The sequence below is a fragment of the Corvus cornix genome, chromosome 1, assembly GCF_000738735.6.
Source record: "Corvus cornix cornix isolate S_Up_H32 chromosome 1, ASM73873v5, whole genome shotgun sequence".
Classification (NCBI taxonomy): domain Eukaryota; kingdom Metazoa; phylum Chordata; class Aves; order Passeriformes; family Corvidae; genus Corvus; species Corvus cornix.
In genome coordinates, this window is record NC_046332.1 from 29,370,525 (window position 1) to 29,387,082 (window position 16,558).

The window sequence follows — 16,558 nt, forward strand, 5'->3', positions numbered from 1 at the left end:
CTGAAGTCTCTCACAAGGCACACAGCACGTAACAGATGGTCTGTTGCTTAAGACACTTACCAGGGGCTTCAGGGATCCAGATTCAATTTCAGTTTAACTTTGTACAAGTCTCTTAGAAGGACACATCTACACCATGGATATAGACAGATTTAAGCTGTCTCTGCCCAAGTTAATCTGGCAATGAAAGTGCAGGAAGACTGCTGCAGAGACACCTGAGCTCGAGGGAAGTGATCGGAAGGATTTCTGAGCTCGTGGCCACTGCCATGAAGATCTCAACACAAGCCTCTCTGTGCTGAACTCTGCTGCATGTGGACTTCTATAGTGGTTTTGGCTGGGATAAAGCTAGTTTTCTTCCTAATAGCTGGTACAGTGCTGTGTTTTGGACTTAGTGTAAGAATAACATTGATAACACAGAATCACAGAATGCCTTGGGTTGGAAGGGACCTTAAAGATCATCTAATTCCAGTCACACTCCCATGGGCAGGGAACCTTCCACTAGACCAGGCTGCTCAAAGCCCCATCCAACCTGACCTTGAACATCTCCAGGGATGGGGAATCCACAACTTCCCTGGGCAATCTGTGCCACTGCCTCACCTGTTGCTGAGCAGTGCTTACCTTGAGTCAAGGACTCTTCAGTGTCTCATGTTCAGCTAGCAAGGAGGTGGAGAAGAAGCTGGGGAGGGAACGTGGGCAGGACTGGCCAAAGGGATATTCCCTACCATAGAATGTCATGCTCAGTACATAAACTGCAGGGAGTCAGCCAGGAGCCACCAATTGCTGCTCAGGGATGAGCTGGCTGGGATCATCAGTCAGTGGGTGTGTATTGTGCATCACTTGGGGGTTTGGGGATTTCATTTATATCTCTCTCTCTTTGTTATTTCCCTTTTAATTGCAATTATCATTATGTTGTTATTGTTATTATTATATTTTATTTCTATTATTAAACTGCTTTTACCTCAACCTATTTAATTTTTTCATGATTCTCCTCCCCCTCACACTGGGGTGGAGGGGCGGGGAAACGAGCAAGTGGCTGTGTCAAGGTACTGCTGGGGTTAAACCATGACAACTTGCTAGTTCTGGTCTCTAATGACTCTCAGCCCTCTACCCTATTCTCCAATGCAGACATTCTCTTTGTTTTGGTGTCTCAGCTTTCCATCTGTAGCAGGAAGATAAAAGCACGGCCCATACTTACAGGGTGTCAAGAGGATAAATACATTAAGTGGTCATAAGGCACTCTGGGATTATAGCAACAGATGTAATATCAAATCCTTAAAGCAGTGAAAATGGAGAAGACTGGGCAACTGAAACTCTAAGGAAAGAGCAATTGAGAACATGAAGTTTATTTTTTTCTAATTTAACTGTGTCTCTGCATCCAGAGGACATTGCAAAAGAAAACGGGAAACTTTGGAACACAGAAATTGCTTGATGAAAGGGAAAATGTGGGGGATGGGCATAGAAGTAAAGGATAATGAGATTCTTCACCATCAATTCAGTTTAAAACTACTATGAAATGAGACAAAAAGAGATGTTTACATTTCTGAATTACAATCTATTCATAGACACCTCTCTTACCTGCTTAAGAGCATAACTAGTTGGAAACTCTCCAAGGCAATACAGAGGAAGAAAGGAGTCTTGTGAAGAATCCATGCTTCGTGACACAGCTACTAACAAAATGTAAAAGTATTCAGCAGCACCATTTAAAACAAAGTGTGCTTAATACATCAATTAAGAAGCCTAAAAGAACAAACCTCTGATTCAGAAGTAGCCCCTCTAGTAACTTCCAATTCTCTAAGACAGCAAATTAGGTGAGGAAATTTGATTGACTAGTACAATGCAAATTCTTTTCCCTCTGCTTCATTTTTGCATCATTTCAGCCTCTGTGATTGTACGTTGTGGTATAGAGACACAACTATATATGATGGAATTACTCAAAGTTAACTGCTTCCACTGTTAACCATTTCATACATTACTTACAGAGTAAACTGCATGGTTTAAGTTAACATGCTTTGCAGCACATCCACAACATGGGAGAAATGTGCACACAAGCAACTAATGCACCTCCTCTTAATGACTGGTAATTTGTTAAGCTGATGAACCCCTACAGCTTATAGTCATCTGTTCATAATCTTATCTTCATCCACAGCCCATTACTGTCTTGCCTCAGTCTTCTTCATGATAAAAAAAAAAAAATTAAAACATTAAACCCTTCTTATTTCAGTAAAAAAAAAGTACTTATCAGTCACAACTCAATACAGTGCTAGAAATAAATAATTCTGTAACAGATGATTAGCATACCAGTTTCTGCTGGTTTATATTCCTTGCTGCAACTCCCAATACATGTCATACACTTTTAAAAATCAACAATAATGTAATCATTTCCTACTGCAGACCTATAATTTGTACCTACAGCAGCAGAAATTGTACCAAAATGCACATAAAACAGAAGTATAGGGAAATCCACAAAAGAAGTAAAAAAGATACAAATTCAGTCTCTGATGCTTTGTGACTTGCCAGTGTTGTATGGGAAGAAAGACATGTAGAGACTAGTTCAATGTATTTTCAAAACTATCCCTGCTGCATTGATTACAAACAGTACAAGGTGTTTTCATTCAGGAGAGTCAGAAGACAGGACTAACAAAAGGAGCTTGAAATGAGGACCAAACAGATTCAACAGAATCCACAAGTACAGAGTTCTCTCCCTACTAAAACAAGCAATATTTTTAAACATTACTAATTCTTTTGATTCTGAAAAGTTAATTCTCATCTCCTACATTTAACAACAAAAACATAGCAAACACAAGGAAGCAAAGAAAGAAATAAAAGAAATGGCAAACTAGTCTTCCTGTGCTTCAGCTTCCATCCCTTTCCAAAGGGTAACCCTCAGCTCTGTTCCCAGACAGCACAAAGGTTCTGGGTGAGAGAGAAGAGACCCAGCATGATAACTGCATAACCAAACACTTAAAGATGGGTTTGGATTGGTTACTAAGACTGTAGGGACTTGGCTGTGACTTGATTAAGGACAACAACAAACAGTGACTGGGTGTTCTGTAACCCTGTGCAGAACCTAGCTCTAGGTGTGTTACTTGAGCAGTGATAAAGCCATTGGCCAGGGCACCAAGTTTTGAGAGACAGTACTGAAGATGAGCTGTAGATGACTTTTAAAATTCAAACTGGCAGCAAATCCCACAAATATTCCCAATCCTTGCTATACTGGATGCAGTAGTTAAATGAAGGAGGCTTGATAGCCATGTGAATTTTGGCCTAGCTCATTAAAGGCAGCAGGAAAGAACAGTCATTCCAGTCAAATTTCCAAACAACTGGAAGTTCAATTGTCTCTGCTGAATAAATTCAGCAATTTAAGTTGCTCCTAAGCAGTAAGGGACCAAGCTAAATGGAGATCTGAGTTGATTTAAAGCTAATTTGTGTCAGAAAGTTCTGAAATGGCTTTCAGTTCAGTGTCTGCAGTCATTTCTGTAAAGTGGTATTTATTATCTCACATTAAGTTTTATGTGAAAAGTCTCCAACAAGTTCAGCAAACATTCACCGTCTAATAACACACCTCCAGCCATATGAGATCCCTTCCCTTTGTTTGAGAAGTGTGGTTTGTTTATTTCTGCAAGATATTTAAAGCAAAGCGCAACATAAACAGCAGAATTCTTCCTTTTGTTAACAGTTTTCATAAGTTGCTGAAAAGCTGGGTAACTTTACAAGTTATAAACACAGAGGAGCTATAGTATTCCATAATATCGGTGGTGACTTGGCTACCGATTAGGAACATCCCAACTATGTGTACAGCAAAACCCCAATAAACCACACTTCACTTTCCAGAAACTGGAATGCATCCTCCCATCTTTTCTACCCAGGTCTTGTTCTGTGTCAGCAGCATTTAAATAAACAAATTAGGTGCCTCCTTGGACAGCCAGATAATGGAGTTACAAGCTCATCCTCTACTCACATGAGAAAGATTATACCCCTTTGGATGGGCCTCTTACAGACCTACTTACCTGGGGGGTAGCAGGAGCAGACAAAAAGGGACCCTGCTAACCAAGGCCCTACCAAGTGGCTTACTGAAATGGGTCTAGGAATGCAGAATCAAGTAGGAAATATCACAGTTATTATGCTTATTCAAAACTGACTATAGTTGTACCCCATGATTAAAGCCATTGCTCTATGAAAATTTGATACATCCTTTTTTTTAAAGTTAGGGGAGTTGAGACATAGAAGGCTGAAGAAATTTGTTTAATGTCATGCAGCCAAAGGATATGAGGAACAGAACCTGACTCATACATTTAAAGATTTAACTCTGGGAGTACAAGGGTGCAAGGAGAACTGGAGGGGAGGAATTTGTTTTTCAACTTGAAATTCTTATTCTGCTTCTCACCTTCAATGACCATAAACCTCCTCATGTACAAATGAACAAACTGTCCAGCAGGCCACATTATAGCATTTGTGTACAAGTCTGCTTGAGTGATGAATCAACTCGTTGTTTATCCAAAATAACAGACACAAATGGCTCTCACACCTACCTACAGCTAGAATTAAAATGCTTCCACACTGAAGGAAAACCAAAATAATTTTAAAATCCCCCACACCTAAAAAAACCCCCAAAACAACCTAAATAAAATATAGTGCTAGCAAAGAGTAGTTAGTGAGAGGAACACTGCAAAAAATGCTGTATCTCATGTCTTCCCTATCATGTTGAAACAGCTTAGACCCTAAAACGAGTTATGGGGCCCTCACCAACTGAATTAACCAGTGTAACTCAGCTCTCAAGCAAACCTCAATATTTTAAATTAAAACTAGTCTCAGGTCTCCAATAATGTTTGAATATTATTCTGTAATGTCATCATGCTGTTACAAATGGACTTCATTTACATCCCATTCATTAGGACACCACACTGTTTGAACTCAGTATTACCATTCCTTCTCCCAGCCAAAACATTGTCATGCTAAAACGTTTGTCTAATAGTTCTCCCCCACCGAGCTGCATGTTTCCATAGGGACACCAACAGTGCTATACCATTTGGAGAGGAAACTAAAACTAATAGCTGGGATCTTTTCACAGCTTCTCAAATCCCTAAGAGAAAAAAAGAATTCTCCTGCTAATGTCACTGAAAACATTAGCTTTTCCAGAATTCACTGTCTTGTTGGTTTCTTTTGCGTTTTTTGTGGAGTTTTTGATGTGCGGTTTTTATGGGTTGGGGGGAGGGGTTGTTTGTTTGGGATTTTTCTGTTTGCTTTTGGTTGGTTGGTTGTTTTTGGATAGTCTTATTTTCACAGGATTGTACCGCAACTGTCACCACACTTATGTCATCAGAGTGAAAATACAACAGAAGTAAATATCACTATTATGTCAAGAGACAAGCATCCCAGGGTCACTCACTGTCTCTCCTTGTCATTATCCCCTGTGTCAGAAAATGGGGAATATCAGATAATGCAGCCAGCAGGAGGGCAACAAAGAGACAGAAATTTAATGTGTTTCCTTTCCAAAGCTGTTTGTCATTAGCAATTTTGTTCTCATATAAGGGACAAACTGTCCACCCCTTTTAAACCTCAGAGATTAATTTTCAGTTATTTGTAGGGACAAAGTCTCTTCACATGATTTAACTGTCTGTCCAACAGGTTCAGTTAGGCATTAAAGCTTTGTACTTCAAACTAAACAGTGCACTGTATTATTTATTCCAGTTTGGCATAAATAAGTATGGCTTACCTTATGTAAACCATTCTGAAGTTGTTAGCTGCTTTACACTACCAAGAGCTCTGACAGCAGCCAGACCCAGAGAATGGACATGCTCCCTCTCTGTTAGTCTGATCTGAGACTTTAGTAAAAGTGACCTGAATGGCTGCTGTATTACTGTCTTTATGCTCATTGATAAACACACAATATTGGTTGTGATCTACAGAAAAAAAATATTAATTACTCCTGCTATATATTAAATTGCACTAATAATTAAGGCAGAAAAATATTCTCCAGGAACAATAGTCTTTATCCATTATTGAATAACAGAGCATCAGTGAAAAATTTGCTGCATTTGACTTTTTGCTGCTCCTGCTGGACCAGCAAGCTTCCAGCCCATCGTTTTCTCTTCTAGACTTGCGTTTCAGTAAAAGGAAAACACTCCCAACCTAGTACAAAATTTACTTTGGAAGTAAATATTAAATAACTGGATTTGTAAATTTGGCTCCATTTAAATTAGATAAATTATAACTTCTGCTTATAACTTCTGCTTTCAATTATAACATTAATACACAGGTATTATTCTTATCAGATTTTTTTTAATAGTTTAAAATTAAACAGTTTAACAAATAAACCCCATTAAGGATTTCCTTGACTATGCTTAGCTTTTCCGTAGCTCTTCTTGAAACACAGAAGACCAGACTTAATAACCTTGCTATATACTCCCCTAATTAAATGCATTTTGTATTAAAATTAAGCAACAGTAAAAACTATCAAGATGTCTATTATGAATGCTTCACTGTATGCAGACTCATTAACCTAAGTTAAATTAACAGAACAAGCCAAAATGTAACCATGACCACTGACTGCTTGCAAAGTTCCCTAGTGAATTTTTGATAACTTATTCCAGTCACTTCAAAATTTCCCTTTTAAGACCATATGAAATTCTCACTTCATGAGTCAATTTTTTTAAAATATTCATGTTTCATAGAATTTCCTTTTTATAACCAGTAATATTTTCTGATACATTTTGTGAAAATAATTATTGTAATCCTTTTCTCTAATAACAATGAAGTGAAATCTACCATAGAAAGACATATACCCTAATGTTTCTATTTGGTGATTACCTTCCTTGACAATTTAGCTGCTATCTGTAGAAGCAAAAATCAATACTTTATTTCTTCTGCAGAGTGATATCGGCTACTTTGCAATCTCTGCATGTTTCCACATAAATATTCTTGAAGGCAAACTAAATCAATTAACATTTGTAGTTGTCCGGTCCCTTTGCAAAACATATTATGCACTTAGGATGAATTCAGTGTAAATCATCATCCTAGCCACACAATTAAATACTATAAGCTTCCTTAACCCTCAGCTCAGACTTTCCTAATCTCTAAAAGAAAGCAATGCCAGATGGCCATGAACAACTGTTAAGAATCAGAGGGGCACAGAGAAATACCTGAAGCTCTCAGTAATTCGGTGGAGAAACACCTTCTGTTCCAACTTACCGCTAGGCCCCACTGAGATAAATTTGCTTTGCACAACTCATGGGTGATCCTTCCAGGTTAACTGATACACATGCTACTAATTTTCAAAAGCTGTATTTTGTTGTCATGAATTGAATTCACAGACACTGAATTTTTGCTACAACTCTTGGTTGCAGTTATCACAGTGCGTGTTGGCTACAAAGCGCAGAGAGAATCAACTGACCACTGCACTTCTCCATCACCCTAAAACAGATAATTGTGTAAAAGTATCTATGGATACACATTAAAATATGTAAAATACATTGTATGTAAAAATAATGTCTGCAAAATAGAATATTCATCTATAATTAGTTGTCAAATCTGTATGAGTTAGCTGCAAGGTTGCAAGAGTAGTAGAGCTCATTGGCCCATGAGGCACAGACTAAGCCCCAGTCGCTTTCTCTGCCTTAAGAAGAAATAGCGGAAAAAGGTTCCTCTTTTCCTAGAGAGGAACATTCTCCTTTGAGCCAACACTAAGAATCATTCAAGACAATTGTGCCCAGTGTGCTGGGATGCCAAGGGGCACCTCCTGTTTTCATTTTCAGAGGAAGCATCTCACAAGCACCATTTTGTATGGTAACAGTGTGGAAGTGGTCTCCTCACCTCTGAAGAGCAGGAGCCTCATTCTGCTTTAAATTACAGCTCAGGAAGTTTCATATTTAAAAATGAAGCTTCTCTCTTTAAAAATAAGTCACCTTGCATTACAAAAGATGATAGTCACTGCTCAAGAGCAGGCCACAGCTTCACGTTTTTGGACTTGGGTTTCTTAACAGAAATTCAGAAGGAAGCAGTGAGAACAGGCAAACCTGGGAATGGAAAAAGCAGGTTAAGAAGAAAGATAGGGCTGAAATAGCAGGGAAAGCTTCAGGACAGGGCAGGGCAGGAGCGAAGGGCACTGGCAGAGCTGTGTGGGGAGTCCAGAGCTGGGCCAGCAGGAGAGTTCAGGGCAGGAGTGAGAGATGCTCTGGGTGCACAGCATCAGCAAGGAGCACACACAGAGACAAACATTCAAAACCTCTCAGAGAGTCATGGTGGAACTATTGTAGGTTCCAGATATGAAGCCAGATGTGGCAAACTACAGAACACATACAGTGTGGTGTGCCTCATTCTAGCCGCATTTCCATGAGTAAAAGGATAATGTTATTCATTTGAATGTCTCAAACAATGAAATAGCCTAGTTAAAAAAAAAAAAGAATATAGCAAAACTGGAAGAATGCATGGGAACATCATTCTGGCTCGCAAAATTGACTATAAGACAGCTACAGTGAAGAAGGGGGGACTTCTGAGCAATTTAAACCAGGCTGAAGGATCAGGTCTGTTGTAAACTACTTTGAAAAGTACCTGACATCTTGCATTTAGCATTTTTCAATAATCGCTCAGATTCACCAGGCCAGAGTATCACTTTCATTCTGAATAGCACAGTTCACACACAAAAACCCCATTTTTAGAGTATAAGATAGAGATGTGGTGACAAAGTTTAGTAACAGAAAGAAAAGTAATATAAGCCTCACAACAGAAGACAGGGTAAGGAGAGTGTGAAGGGGATTAAGAGGTAAGAGTAAGACCTGAAGCAGCATGGGACACTAGAGAACTGTTCCAGATGGTAGGCTAGTTTTAACCTAAGCAGCAGTGTGTTTGTATAAAAGTCCAGTGGGAGCTGAGCAGACAGAGATGAGCACACAGATGAAGTCTGAAATGTTTTTGCAAGTTCAAGGAATGGAAAAAATGGACTCTGAGGGTCTGATGCAGAGTCAAGAAAATTGCTGCTTGGGAAGAAGAAAAAAGTGAAGGAAAGATGTTCCATCTAAGGAGGTGAGGAGTAAGAGACACCTACACAACTGATCACAGAGGACATGAGTAATGAGACCAGATAAAAGCTTTTCCAAAAGTCACCACATACAGATATGGAAAAAAAAAATAGTTCAAGGTGTCAAAGTCATGCAGCATTGGGACAAATAGCCAATTTGATATAAATATGGTATGTTTAAAATTATTTATTCCAAAAATACTTATGGCAACTTTCTAGTAGGGTTTGTGTAGAGAAAAAGAAAAAAAAATTAAAATTGTAAGTGAACTTTGATCAGATGTTCTTCAGTGATCAGTTCTATCTTTCTATTTCAGTAAGATGCCCACAAGTTCAGTAACTGGAGCAGTACTGTCTATTGCTGATAAAAGCTCACTGTTGCATGAGCGCTTCAACACTGTACCAAATCTCCCATTAACTCTTGCTCTTAGAGGTTATTTCAGTAAGTGGGTCAAGATAAACAGAGAACCTGCTAGTAAGGCTCCTAATTTGATCAATGATATCTATACACCAGAGGTAGCTATTTGAACTAGACTGCTAATGCCCCTTTTTCCAAAATAAATCCCAGGATGGTGTTTTCATTTATTTATGAAGCTTACTGTATGTTTCTGGATCACAACCATGAATGGTTTTGTTCACGTGCCCAAGCTTTGTAACCACCAGGAAAGCAGTGACCTTTGCTTTCAAACTAAGCAAACCATTTCATATTGGGTTATATTCATGCATACTCAGTATTTCAATTAGCCTGTGACTTCCTTACAAATACTGTACTGAAGGATGCTTAGCTGGCAGATGAGTTAACTTTTCCTCCCTCCCTTGTACGTGACAATACTTTGCCCAAAGTAGCCATTACGCTTTTAACTTGCTTGCTGAGGCATTCATTGTTACAACTCCTCACGCCTCTTGGCTGATGGAGGAAAATCAATTTTGATCCCTGAGAAGCAAGTGCAAGTCTCCAACTTCACACACCAATGTGTACAATTGCAGCTGAAACTGAATCCAGATTAATTCACCATTCCAGGCATTTCACATTTATGCTGAGACCTTAAGAGGTTAGAACATACACGATATATACTGTTTTTAATTGGAGAAATGGGACAAAACTTCCTTCAAATGAAAAAGCAGTTTGTCAAATGAAGTTTACACAAAGCCAATGAGATTTATGGTGACAATGAAAATATACTTAAAAATTAACCTGCAGCTTTTACAACACAAGTATTACAACAGAATGCAAAAACCCAGCCACTGCAGGATTTTAATGCTACAATAATTCTGGTCTTCCTTAAAGGGCAACAATTCTGCCCTTTCTTAGATAACCCAGTTCAAAGCACATTAGAACAGCAAGTCTGAGCAATTAGAAGCCAAGCTACAGTAACCAGGTAGCAATAAAGATATAGAAAGCATGTGCATTTCCCAACAGACACAAGTTTAACACTGAAAATATTCCAAGCAGGTATGAGAGGGAGGGGAGGAGAGAACTTACTGTACTGCTTCAAAGATGCACCATACACATAATGCAGCAGCACAGGATACACTAACAGATGAAGGCAACTGAAAAGGCAGTACTCACCCAAAATATTAAATTGAAAAGGAACATCATGTATTTCAAACAACACAGGCAGCCTCTTGCCATGTTGCACTTCTTAAATTCTAAAAGGAAAACAAAGGATAGATCCAGGTAAAAGACCACGTATTTGCTGCCTTTGGGTGCACTGTATTTTTCACTTTTTACGCCAGTTCCAGTCCCAGCGCCGGTCCCGGTTCCGACCCCAGTGTGGCTCTGTGTGCGTGATCCAGTTGTACCATAGAAAGCTCCTGCAGTAAAACCTCGACCAAATTGCCTCCCTGAGGTAGAAGGTTTAGCAAAATCTGAGTCTTTGCTATCCAAAGATGGACTCCGGTGAATTGAAGAATCCTCACTACTTGACTTCTCCATGATCTCTCTTTTCACAGTTGTCAGATTTAATGTATAGCATCTCTCAGCATTAAATGCAGTGCCTTGCAAATGCCACAGTGCGCTAAGAGCTGTCTGTGTTTTGCTTCTCTTTTTCTTCGTACATAAATCAGATAATCACTGCAGAATTTATTCACTGCATTGTTGCTGGGTTTATTTTTTATAGCAATGTAGGCTGTACTCTGTCTGTCTGAAGCATGGATTTATACATTAATATCCCATGCAAGAGCACACTCATGATTTATCTTGATAAATCAGTTATGCAGAACTTTGATTTTTATTAAAAAGACCCATAAGCTCTTTCTCTGCACTCCTAGTCTACAGTCCTCTAATCTATAGGCAGCAGATGGTTCTTGCATCCATTTCCAAAAAGCTTCTGCAGTACACCTGGGAGACTCTCCTCGAGCCGGAGCACTTTCCTTGCTCTCAGCTTCCCTCTCTGTGTCTCTCTGACTCTCTCTCACACGCTGTCTTTTTTCTTTCCACCCATTTGCAGTGTCTCATTCAGTAACCAGCTACCGGAGCGCACTCTGTGTTTCATTGCTGTTGCCGTGAAATCATCAGCAACTGCAACCACTGGGCATTTCCCACAGAAATCCCTGACCTAACTATCGAGTAATAAATCCGCCCTCCTGCTCGCCCCTCCCCTCTGCTTTCCATCGGGCCAGTTAGCAGAAGCCTTCTCCTCCAGGACACGCCTCCATGACATAATATCTTTAATAGGATTAGAATTACTCTTTGACTATACAAGTGCACAACAGAAAATCTCTTTAAATGTCAGGAACTGTTTAGCTGTTTATGCGCTAGAAGCGTTAGGCAGTGATATTCCTTCGATGCACTAAAATACAGAAAAAGTATGGAGTAGACAGACAGGTGCTAACCTCTCTCTGCTCATTAACAGTGACTTACATTTTTTTTCTGGCTTAAACAAATCCCACGGGACAAGCAATCGCAATAGGCTGGCACCCAGCATACACTGCTTAGGCACACATCTCAGTTGTACATGCACATAACACGACACCATCACCTGTGATATAATTAACCAGAACCAGAAAAGCAGAGCTGTTGCCTCTTACGAGGTCATCAGACAATTCTTAAAACTCCTGAAATGTAAGGGGATCTGAGCCTGCAGCTATTTACACGTTATTTAACAAGTATATCAGAGATTCTTGTTGTGTGCAGCAATAAGCCATCTTACATCACAGGCTGTGTGTGAACCAGAAACACTGACCCAAATGCCACATTTCTTTTCCCCAGAGTAGGGCAACATGCCTGCTAGGACTCTGAAACAAGGGGGGCACGGCTGTGCACGTGTGCCTGCGCATATGCATGCATGTGCCTGGAGGGGAGGAAGAGAAACACTTCAGGTCACTACTCCCCGTACTTCCAAATTCGTCATTTTGTCATAAGCGCAAAAGCAGCCCACCAGTGGTGCAAAGAGCTAGAGCAGACTTAAAATGCAGGTTATTCTTTTGTTTCTGTAACGAAAGAGACCACATTAGGAGGGCACTCTGAAGGAAATACAGCTACTGGGAAACACAAAATTCTACACAATTTTCAACTGACCCCTTCACATGCACATTAAAATGCACTGTTAACTGCTATATCAGGCATCTTTGAAAAAAGACTATAACATTTATTCAATCTTATGTATCTGTGGCCAAAAGCCTCTAAAATACTATAATTTTTATGTAACAACATCAGAATCAACACACTAAAGCAGTGCTGTACCTTTCTTGACAGGCTTTTTCTGTGAAAAGATCCCTCCACCATAAAGTACATGAAATACCCAGTACTTGAACGTGCAGTATCTCTCCCTCACCTTTTCTGCTCTAGAATAAGATTTTAACAACAGCCAGGTCCAAGCCCATATCAACAATGTTGGTTCACTTTGCTTTTCAGAAGTCATTTCAAAGCTCCCTGCATCAAATGTGTCCATCAGAAAGACAACTGCAGGATGACTGCTCAGCACTGTGTGTGACAGCAGAAAAAGTTACACACAAAACACCCAAGTAAAAAAAGATAAATAATCATTGACTAAAGTAGAATGGGTGTTTCTATACATGTCTGTGGTGCACATACAAACTTCACCATGAGCAGTTTATCAAGAAGCAACTTTCTCAGCAAAAACCATAGAAGTGAATTGTGGGTCATGGCCAGGTACCTGCCTCAAACACCAGAGCCTGCAGGATAACTTGCATTCAAACACAAGGCATATGTCTGAGTATGGATTTAGAAGACTGAAAAAACTCTTCTGTTTGAAATTCACTTACTGGAAGTGTAAAGTTGTACCACTGCAAACCAATGCTGCAGCTAGATATTTTCAGTGGTTTTCACTTGTCACACAAAACTGAGCTCTCAGCCAAAAAATTATGAGAACACACAAGTACTTTAAAGTATTTTTAGCTTTTTAGCTTTTGCACCCTTTGATTTGCCATAAAATTGACACTGACTTAGACTACCTACAGAAAAAAAAATTGCTGCGCACTTGTGAAAACTAATGCAATATAAATATTTGCCTTCCCATTGAAAGTACATGACAAAAATAATTAATCTGCCCTCCTCAAGGTTAAAAAATTAAAAGAATGTTCTGTAATAAGCAAAAAAAATTTCACAAATACTCTAATAGTTTGTTAATAGTGGAAACTTTCTATTGGTGGTTAAAAAATAAAAAAGCAAAACAACTATACCTCCAATCTTTTTTTTTCAAGTTTTCATTATTAGATCTTATTGAAGTTTTCCAGTTTTCTATTTTTACCTTCAAATACTACAAAATACTGGTTTACAGCACCATTACCTCTAATGTACCTTCCATTGAGCGATTTCCATTACTGGTGTACAGCACAGGTTGTACTTCAGAACAACCCCAACCGAAGACACACATGAAGTCAACAGACAGCTTAAAAATCCAGACCTGAGCAAGGAACGCTGAGGAAAACACAGCTCCAGATCAGCCTCTCCTCCTGCTGTGTAGCAAGAAAACGTATGACTCTCTTATGGTTATGCTGTGGTCACCAAGGAGACTTCACAAGCCTCAGTAACCATCAGCCACTTGAATTTGCAGCCAAGGAGCAGCTTTACAATTTAGAAGCCACTTCCTGCTGCTGCAACTCTAACTCAGTGTTTAGGTAGCTCAGTTGATAAACCACACAGGGCTGCTTATTTGCTGAAAAAATATGTGGTGAAAAAGCTGTAAGCAGTCCATCTAGCTGGGTTTTGACCAGCCACTGCACTCAACTCTGCCTCTGATCGAGACTTCAGCAGAAGGTGTTGCTGCGAGGCAACAGCACCTTTCAGGGTCCCACTCAACAGCATAACCTCAGCATAAGGACAAACACATTTTGCTTCACTACAGATCTTACCTCTGTTTAGTAATCAGAGCATGAAAAACATTCAACAGCTCACTCTGTACTTCATTAATGTTTGATGACTGAATCACAGAATTTTGTTGCTGAGTGATGCCTTCACATCAAGAAAATAGTTTCAGTCCCACATGTACCTGCCTGGGACCAGGCAATAAACATCAGTCCATTACATTTAAATGGCTCTTCCAAGTATTAAGGGTAAAAAATTCAGGCCACTTTCAGATAGCAGGTATGAAAATCGATGTCACAATAGGTGTAGCCGAAAAATGGAAACGAAGGCTACTAGCAATATGGCCAAAAAAGCATAGGCTGGTTCTTCTACTGAAACTGATTTATTTGGTTCCCTCCTGGGAGCAGTCCACCACAGTCCTCAAAGCAAACATCCCAGCATCTTCATTCCTTAGTGAATTTCACAAATTATTTAATCTTTTTTCTCATCCTGTAGTTTAATCTCACCAGAACTTCAGTGCCAATTACACCCAGCTACAGTGCTCCTGAACCCCTCTGCTTGTTTCTGCCCTCCTCAGCTGTTATTACATAACTGGCTTGTGGATTCATGCTGCAAAACAGAGCAAAAGCTGACCAAGTTTATACACATATTTATAAACACAGATTTTAAAAGACATAATACAGATATAAAAGGTGTATCAGCAATATAGAAAAAAAAATACATTTATTTTCCCCCTTTCAGAAGTTTCATATCAATTTTACTTGACATTCCCCTTCAGCCTGCTGACCCAGTGAGCGGGAGAGGGACTACAACAGTCAAGAACAGTAATAAATAATGAAGGCTGAGCAAAAATATCTTAAGCTTTTTTTGTGTCTCCCATGATTCCCGAAAATGAAATATGAAGCTCTAGGAGTTTTTTAAAAAAAGCAAAAATAAAAACTCCAGTCACCACGATACACAAGCCACTTTACAACTTAAAATATATTTTATCTTGCAATTTCTATTAGGTAGGATAATGCTACTGTCACTATTTTAAATATGGAGAACTCAAGGACCGAGATTTTTGCTGAGGATGAACAGGAAACTGCTGGCAGAGGAGCAAACAAAATCTGTGCCTCACATGCCCTCAGATAGTTCATTAGCTACTGCACCATTCTCAAATTAATTATTTTTGGGAATCATGAGTCTTAGCAACCATGCCACATGACTTCAGAACAATACCGAGCCCTGCAGAGAGATGTACAAATGCACAGGCTACCAAGTGTTCAAGGGATATGGTTCTTAAATTCATTCTTTTCTTTTGAATTATATTGACCAGGAACTCAATTCTACAAGCCTTCCTCAGGGTACATTAGATAGGCAAAGAACCGAGATTGCGGAGTATAAACTCAGCAACTGCATCTTCCCAGCCACTGCTCTGAACCCTCGAAGTCCATGAGAAGGAGATAAGGAACAAGAGTTAAAAATAATAACTTACAACTGACATACAGTTGCATACAGCTGAAAGCTCAGATTAAAAAAAAAAAAAAAAAAAAAAACCAACAACAAACCAACACTGATTATGGAATAAACTTAAAGGGAAAAGGATGTTCAAAAAATAGAACTGAAATTAGGATCACATGAGAGACAAAACCATGGAGTTCTCAGGTCTTCCATTCTCCTGGTTCCATGCCAAAAAGTTTACAGACCCCAGCAAGTTAAAATGCCTGGAGTTCTCAGGTCTTCCAAGGCTTCAGAATTTATCATAAAAAACCTGGATGTTCTGATGGTTGTAATGCACATCCTGGGGCCTTCGAAGCTCCCAGCCTGGATGTTGTAAATCCAAAGTATGCTGCCGATCATGGGATTGGACACAAACAAGGTAGGTTTCAAGGACAATTTTGTGTGGTAGATAAATTTTGAAACCTGCCTGTGTTTTTCAGAACCAAATAGCCCAAGCCGTATTTAACCCCTGACACACTTTCATTACCCACTAAGAAAAGTATTCCATTAGAAACAGACAGAACTACTGTAACTCCAGTTTCGGAGTCTCCAGTCACTGATCATAGCTTCACACATTATTTAGAGCCTATATGAACAGCTTGTTTGACACAAATGCTAAAAAAGAATCACTACCAAGTGTTCAGGGAAGAGTGGAATGCACACTTTGTTTCCCTATTAGCATGAGGAGCAGCCATCTCTCGCATGTTCAGAAAACCACCATTCCCTTGGGACTTAGTGGACAGACAGCTGATGCAGGGAGAGATTGGATTCATTAAGAAACAGGCTTACTCACTGCTGGT

At 39.4% G+C, this 16,558-nt stretch overlaps 1 protein-coding gene across 4 annotated transcripts in view; it reads right to left on the bottom strand.

Annotated features, from left to right (window-relative positions):
- The window catches only part of TSPAN9 (tetraspanin 9), a 171,216-nt gene that overhangs the window by 83,556 nt on the left and 71,102 nt on the right, over nucleotides 1-16,558 (bottom strand). For 3 of the 4 annotated variants that reach the window (XM_039561217.1, XM_039561209.1, XM_039561199.1), the window contains one exon: nucleotides 10,578-10,657. In XM_039561217.1, coding sequence (XP_039417151.1) covers nucleotides 10,578-10,640 — 63 coding nt within the window. In that variant the 5' untranslated portion in view covers nucleotides 10,641-10,657. Of the gene's footprint in view, nucleotides 1-10,577; nucleotides 11,542-16,558 lie in introns of those variants that run through there. The other variant, XM_020584358.2, reaches the window with a different exon arrangement.